Raw genomic sequence first — 7952 nt, 5'->3', positions numbered from 1 at the left:
GTGCTTATTGCAAATGAAACTGTCGAGTTCCTAAAGATTAATCTTCAAAAAATTCTTGTCTTCAAAGTAGATTTCGAAAAGGCATTTGATTGCCTTAATTGGGATTTCTTGGATAAGATGATGGCCTTAATGGGGTTTGGGAATAAATGGCGGAATTGGATTTCATCATGTCTCAAAAGCGCTTCAATTTCGGTCTTAGTGAATGGTTCGCCTACTAAAGAGTTCAAACTTGAGAGGGGTGTTAGACAAGGCGATCCCCTTTCCCCGTTTTTATTTATCATTGCTGCTGAAGGTCTCAATTGGTTAACAAAAAATGCGGTTTCAAAAAATCTTTTTCATGGGGTAGAAATCGGGAGAGACAAAATCAATATTTCCCATCTTCAATACGCGGATGATACTATTTTCTTTGGTGCATGGAATATGGAAAATATTGGTAACCTTATGAGCTCCGGTTTGAAGGTCAACTATAACAAGAGTAATCTTTTTGGGGTAGGTATCGAGAAAGGTGAGGTGGAAGAGATGGCGACTCTTTTTGGGTGTAATGTTGGTAATTTCCCATTTGTTTATCTTGGTCTTCCGGTTGGAGCTAAAATGAATAAAGTGAGTAGTTGGAAACCGGTGATTGAAAAGTTTGAGAAAAGATTATCGGATTGAAAGGCTCGTACGATGTCGTTTGGTGGACGGTTGACCCTTGTGAACTCAGTTCTAAATAGTTTACTGTTGTATTACTTTTCGCTCTTCCGTGCTCCGCCTACCGTGCTTAAAAAATTAGAGAGTGTGCGTCGAAAATTCTTTTGGGGTGGGGCGGGTAACGAGTCCAAAATCTCGTGGGTTAAATGGGATGACGCTATTCGCCCCTTGGCGGATGGTGGCCTTAACTTGGGTTCTTTCTTTGCTAAAAACTTAGCATTAATCAGCAAGTGGTGGTGGAGGTTTCATACCGAGCCCACCTCCTTGTGGGTTAATGTTATTAACACTGTATGGAGTACTATTGTCAAGACAGGTGAAGACATTGATCATCTTGGGATTGACTTTTCCAAGTCATTCTCAAGGATGGTCGGTAACGGCATCAACATTCGGTTTTGGGATGACTCTTGGGTTGCGGAAGGTCCTTTGCGAGATATTTTCAAAAGATTGGTGCGGCTCGAGACGGAACCTAATGCAAGTGTTGCGGATCGGATGGTACAAGATGGTGACGGGTTAAAATTCATGTGGAGATGGTCGAGGGAATTAAGTGGGCGTACGTTGGGTGAACAAGTAGAACTTGAAAACATGCTATCTTCGGTTAACTTGATGAAAGAAAAGGAAGACACGTGGATTTGGAAATTGAGTGGTTGTGGTAAGTTCTCTACTTCCTTTCTTACGAAGCTTATTATGCCCACTCTCTTTCCGGCACATGCGTCCCCTACTCCTACACAGGTTAATCGGTTAACTCCAAAAAAAGTTGAAGTGTTCATTTGGCGTGCGCTAAGGAAAAGGTTACCCGTTTTATTCGAACTTGATAGGCGGTGAATTGATCTTGATTCCGTTAGGTGTCCTCTTTGCGATAATGATATTGAAACCGTTGACCACTCCTTATTACTTTGTGCGAAGGTTAAAGACATATGGGATAAGGTCTTATATTGGTGGGGTGTGAACACGACTTACCCTTCTTCCTTGGCGGATTTTCTAAATGGTTCGTACCCCTCACCGATATCGGATCTTGGCTCCAAAATATGGCAAGCAATGCGATGGGCAAGTGCGTATCTTATTTGGAAGAATAGAAATCAAGCGGTTTTCAAAAAGTCGAGTTGGACTACTCCGAATGCGCTAAGCGAAATACAAGTTAAAAGCTACGAATAGATCGCGAAGCGTTGTAAAAAGAAAAGGATCGAGTGGCATGATTGACTCCACAATCTTACTCCACGTCTATTGTAATGTAATTATTAGATGCGATGCTTGTATTGTTTGGATGATCACTTAGATACATACGGTAGATCCTATCTCAGTATCTCTCATGTGTAGATAAGGACTCTTGTACTTCGGTTTTTTTTGTTGTTGAGATTATTAATAATATTATTGCCTTTCCAAAAAAAAAATATACAAAAAAAAGAAAAAAAATCTTTAAGTAATCGTATAACTACAAAAATTGTAACTACAAAAATTAGGGTTATACCGTTAGGCGTGGCGCCACTGTTGGCAATTTACAAAATAAATGGAACCTAAATCGAAAAAGACGACTCTTATTAAACACACATTCAAAGCCGCAGAGTTTAATTTCATTAATCAGAAAACCAAAAGTTGAAATTGGTGCATTAAATTGGCAGTAATTTAGAGTCGGGGTTGGGATAACGCCACGTGATTGGTGTAAATTCATCCACGCCGGCCAAAATTGGTTGAAAAATGAACATGCCAATTCTTTAATTCTAATCATATCATCATCATAATCTGTATGTCCTTCAATTGCAAGCTGATAATGATGACGATGAAGCTCCATCTTGTTAACAAATGTGTTGTTTTATTAAGGGCGTCTTCTTCCTTTTCTACAATTGCATCCAAACAACAACTCGGCGGTGTTTCAATGGTACAAGGAGCTTCAAGAGGCTTAGGGCTTGAATTCGTAAGCATTTTTATTTTATTTACATATGTGACGTCACATTATTTAATCATCGGTAATAGAGTTTGCTTGATTACCTCAAAGTAATGGTACTGTTTAGTGTTTACCCTTCTAACTGGTACCACATGGATTACAACAATTCACATTCTACATATTGATATTGATAGTCCCTATGTAAGTGTAAACTAGGCAATTTACACAAACTTTTTGGAAGTGCCAAGCAATTCGAATTTTGATGTCAATTGTCTGTTTTATCCTTGACGACTTTTTGTAATACACTGGTAAACAGATAAGACTTACTCTGTAACATTAGGTATGAACAAGGTTGTAAAAGACGCAAGACAAGACGGGGCCGAGACAGTCGGGACTTTAAAACGTCGAGACGGCGGGAGTCGAAACGGACGTTGACTTATATATATAAATATATATACACATATTTTAATGCCAAAAAACCTCCGTCGATAAGTTGACAAGTTTGTACCTATAATCGTTATTATCGTTGATAATAATACACAAAAAAAAAAAAAAAAAAAAAAAAAACACTAAACTACGACAATTTGATCGATTTGACCGACTTTTGACCGATTTTAACCGAATTTTGACTTTTGATCGACGTTGATCCGACCTTTCTCGCATTTGACCCGATTTTTTTAACCATTGATCAACTTATTAGAAGACGGGACGGGGTCGAGACGGGCTAGTCACCCTAAACGCCGTAATGGGCGTCGCAACGAACGTCGTTTACAACATTGGGTATGAATGTGTAAACTGAAAGATACATTTATGAACTAGTCTTCGACCTTATGGTAAACAGGACATTTTTATGGGTGATACAAGAAAATAGTGGTGCTTTAAATTTTTGTAGGATTCCGTCTATATGTTTCAGTAAAACTCGGGTAAATATAAATACATAGCAAAAGGTTTGGTTTAGGGGAACAGGTTACTGACTAAGTTTAACTCCAATAACCTTTAAACAACATATTGCTTTTATGACAATCACTTTTATGTGCCTAGATTTGTTTGGTACCTATATATTCCTTTCTGATATTACTAAATAGTAATACAGTATGCTTTTTGATTATCTTATAATGTAACAGGTCAAACAATTGCTAGAAAGAAATTCACAAGAACGTGTCATTGCCACATGTCGTAATCCCAGCGGAGCAGCAGGACTGATCGAGTTAAAAAACAAATTCTATGAAAGACTAGATATTCAAAGTTTGGATCTTACAGATGAAAGCACAATAGAGGTTACGTCCTGTCACTCGTCCTTTAGCACATGTCAATAAATTTTATCTTAGAGGAAATTAATCGTGTAATAATAGGTGACGTGGCTTGATAATATGAAACAGAACCGAAATATCAACAATTTCAACATTTGTTAGAACTGACTACGAACTAACAATGACATCATGTCAGGAGTCAGCAAGGGCCATTGACGAAAAGTATGGTCACTTGAATCTCCTTGTTAATGCATCTGGTATTCTTTCAATACCTGATGTCATACAACCAGGTAAGCCAACTCGTTATCAGAAATTGATACTATTTTGATGTTACCCGTTTTCATTGAACATTAAGGTTAGTTAAAGATTAGTACACCTCATTTAATATTATCTTATGCACAGAAACAACATTAATCAAAGTAGAGAAATCATCGTTGATGCTTGCTTATGAAGTTAACGCAGTGGGTCCCATTTTGGTGACCAAGGTATGATCAGTAACTTATGTTATTTTTGTGTACTTCATTATGATTGTTCCTTGCACCATTTTTTAAGTAGCGTTCTTTGTTTCAGCTTGACATCATAAACGATTCATAGAAACATATTATTATTATTTTAATGTTTTGAACTACATACTGTAAATGATCTAATATGGATTTTGATGATGGAAAGCAGCATATGTGGCCTTTGCTAAAGGCTGGAGGTGGCAGTGGAACTGAAAGAGATGTTGCCGTTGTTGCAAACATAAGTGCCAGGGTTGGTTCAATTGGGGACAACCGTTTAGGGGGATGGCATTCATATCGATCCTCCAAGACTGCACTCAATCAGTGTAAGAGTTTTTACTTGCAGTTAGAGGTAGCAATATGCGCCGGTTTATGCGGGTTAGGTAATGGGTCAATATGGGTAGCCATTGGAATGGTTCTAGATGGATTTACTCGAAATACTTTCTGTCCGAAATTGTTATGTATCACATTATGTGTTTTGCAGTAACCAAATGTGTAGCTGTTGAGTTTGCACGAAAGAAGGATCCGGTGATATGCATTTTATTGCACCCTGGAACAGTGGATACGGATCTGTCTAAGCCGTTTCAAAAGAATGTTCCGAAAGACAAACTTTTTACTAAAGAATTTTCGGTACAAAAGCTGTTGAGCATCATTGAAAGTAGCAAGAGGCATGACAATGGTAAGTTCTTTGCTTGGGATGGTCAAGAAATTCCATGGTGATCAGGAAAATTAAATGCGGTTTGTTTATGTTCTTATTGTTTTACATGTGTAATATGGTCCAATTAGGGTTAATTACTAGCCTGAATCGGTTATGGGTTTGTGCCCTACATTGCATTTCTAGTATATTTCATGTTTATACTCAACTGCAACTGACAAGTGGTTTGTTAGATTGGTATCTTTCAACTATCACATGCAACTCAAATAGATCTTTGATCTAATTAATTTGTTACTGTCTCTGTTTAATTGTGTAATAGTCCATCTTCATATAAACAAAAATGTAAGTAAAAAGTTAACGTAAAATTGTAATGTAAACAAAAAGTAGCTTTTCTAAAAAAAACGTAAACAAAATGTAAAGTATGATAATAATAGTTGTTAAATTGTAGTTCGTTTGCTTCAACGGTATCAAGCCTCAGTGTGGAAAGGCTCGCGATGAGTTGCCAAGCAACCCGGGTTCAATTCCTGAGGGCGGAAGGTTTTCTCTCCAATTTCATGCGATTAGTTGCCAAGCAACCCAGGTCTCGCGATTAGTTGCCAAGCAACAGGGGTAGGAGTTTCTTTCTATCGTGTGTGGGTGCAAATGATGAGAGTCATTGAAATAAATGATCCGCTGATGCAAATTCGCAATTAAAAAAAAATAGTTGTTATAATGTGTGTTGTTTATCTGTATCAGTCTTAAATGGAACGGAGATAGTGTTTTTTTAAGAAGGAAAAATAAAATGGAAAAGGAGAAGAAGAAAAAAAAAGAGAAATTCGCCCAAATACACTATTTTTTAAACTTTTATTCCAAAATACACTTTCGGGAAAAAAAAATTGTCTATTTACACAGTTAGGTCGACCACTCAGTGGGTCGACTACCCCTTTATCCGGTCGACCACTTTAGTTTTCAAGGTAGTCGACCTCAATTCTTCATTGTTGTTGGTCGACTACTTCAGTTATATGGTCGACCTAAGGGTCGACCGAATTGTAGGCCTAAACTCGGTCGACTAACATAGTCGACCACAGTTGCTTTGAAGTCGACCGATAAGTTGGTCGACTAATCATAAAAACATACTAAGATATATCAGATAAGATTATTGCGAATTTAGATAAGGTTTTTATTTAAGTTTACTGTGTTAGCAATGTACCTTCAATGTACCTTGGAGATTTATTTACCATTATGTGTTGTGTTGTGTTGTGTTACCATCCAATTTAGTGAAATAAACTTTAATTTGAACAACAAATATTATATATTATCTCATACTACATTTATGGATTACACAACAAATAACACAACTTACAGACATATAACATACACGACAGTTAAACAGAAAACATACGAACACACATACCTAATGTAACGACCCCGACAAATCGTCAAGTGACGGCGTCGTCTACGTGGGTCCCATTACCTAGTCATAAGTCTTTATGACAACGTTTGACCAAAATATGTCGCCTTCATTTCAAAATAAAGATTGTTTCCAAAGTTTACAAGAATAGTTCAACCAAAAGTTAAGTTACAAGGTTATAAGTACAAATGAAATCTAGGCGACACGGTTTGAAGTAAAGTCAAAAGACGCTCCATGAAATGCATGTATACTCGACTTCCAATGCAAGTATCAAATAATGAGCGGAAGCATGTTTCACATATCGTGCAAGACCTGAGAAAAACATAGATATCTGTCAACGAAAACGTTGGTGAAATCATAGGTTTAAGTAAGTATGTGAGTAAAAGTAAAGTAAGCCGAACCACAAGGTTTGCAAAGTTGAAATAATAGTAATACATTCTAAAAGTTAATATTCACGAGCACTCAATTATCAAGGCTTAACATTCCGTCCGTTGAACCCCGTCATAATAGTGTTAGAACATACACTGATTCCCGAAAATATATTTCACCCGTAGACGGTAGCGAACCGTCCGAAGTGAGGGTTTGTCAAACCCATATGGCCATATAACATAAGTTCCCGCTTACACCATCTGATGTAACTAATGATAATCGAATTGAGGATTTGTGTTCAAACTCGTATGTAGAATGTTTGTTTTCCCGTTCTTGTGTTCGCTTAGTTCAAAAGAATCGTTTATGTTTTCTCATCCCAATATAAGTTCAAAAAGAGTAAAAGTGGGACTATGATCTCACCTTGAGTGCAAGAGTTAATAAAGTACTTCAACAAGTAAACGCGTGCAAAGACAAGCTAGTCTTGACCTAAACATATAGGTTGTATCAATAACGGTAACACAAACTATAACGACCCGCACTTTTTCGATCATACTATACTTATAAGATTAATATTTACATAAATTAAATCTTGCCAACATGATAAGCAATCCAAATTGTTGAGACTTATGTTTCCGAAAAGAGTTTTACACAACGTTTGACCGTCTAGTTTGACCGATGATATCACGAACTATACAATATATGATAATTATACGTTTGTGTATATATATGTATATATACATATTTAACATGATTAAAGAATGTTTTAATATCTCATTTTGTATTAATAACAATAAGTTACAAGTATATTTTGAAACTACTAACTTAAGTTTTCAAAACGATAACTATACGTAACGTTATTTGACATAAATACTTAAGACTTATAATGTTATACATATATTGTATAAGTAATGTATTTAATCACTTTTAAGAACTTAAATACATAAAATCATATAAGTGTATTCACAAAAGATAGCTATATTTGAATCCTCATTCCATTTTTCACAAAATTTCTATACGTATATTTAGAGTATTTGTACTCGTATCATACCTAGCTTCTATACGTATTTACTAATAGTAAATACACATCAAAATCACCACCTAACCAGCCATTATTCATGCCATGAGGGCTAGGTAATTGATTTTGGAAGCTTATTGACTAATTACACAAAAGAACAACTTGAAATCTTGTCATGGATACCCCATGAAACACGTTTTTTTG

At 36.3% G+C, this 7952-nt stretch overlaps 1 protein-coding gene across 1 annotated transcript; it reads left to right on the top strand.

Annotated features, from left to right (window-relative positions):
- The first annotated feature begins 2162 nt into the window (after positions 1–2162).
- Positions 2163–5225, top strand: LOC139872969 (uncharacterized). The gene is made up of 6 exons (XM_071860900.1): positions 2163–2599; positions 3694–3846; positions 4016–4109; positions 4222–4304; positions 4492–4645; positions 4804–5225. Exons 1-6 carry the CDS (start codon positions 2432–2434, stop codon positions 5037–5039), a joined length of 888 nt encoding a protein of 295 aa, XP_071717001.1. The 5' UTR covers positions 2163–2431; the 3' UTR covers positions 5040–5225.
- The last annotated feature ends 2727 nt before the right edge of the window (positions 5226–7952 follow it).

Source organism: Rutidosis leptorrhynchoides, chromosome 10 (assembly GCF_046630445.1).
Source record: "Rutidosis leptorrhynchoides isolate AG116_Rl617_1_P2 chromosome 10, CSIRO_AGI_Rlap_v1, whole genome shotgun sequence".
NCBI classification, from domain to species: domain Eukaryota; kingdom Viridiplantae; phylum Streptophyta; class Magnoliopsida; order Asterales; family Asteraceae; genus Rutidosis; species Rutidosis leptorrhynchoides.
Note: the sequence above shows the minus strand (reverse complement) of the source record. Positions and strands in the feature narration are given on the sequence as shown.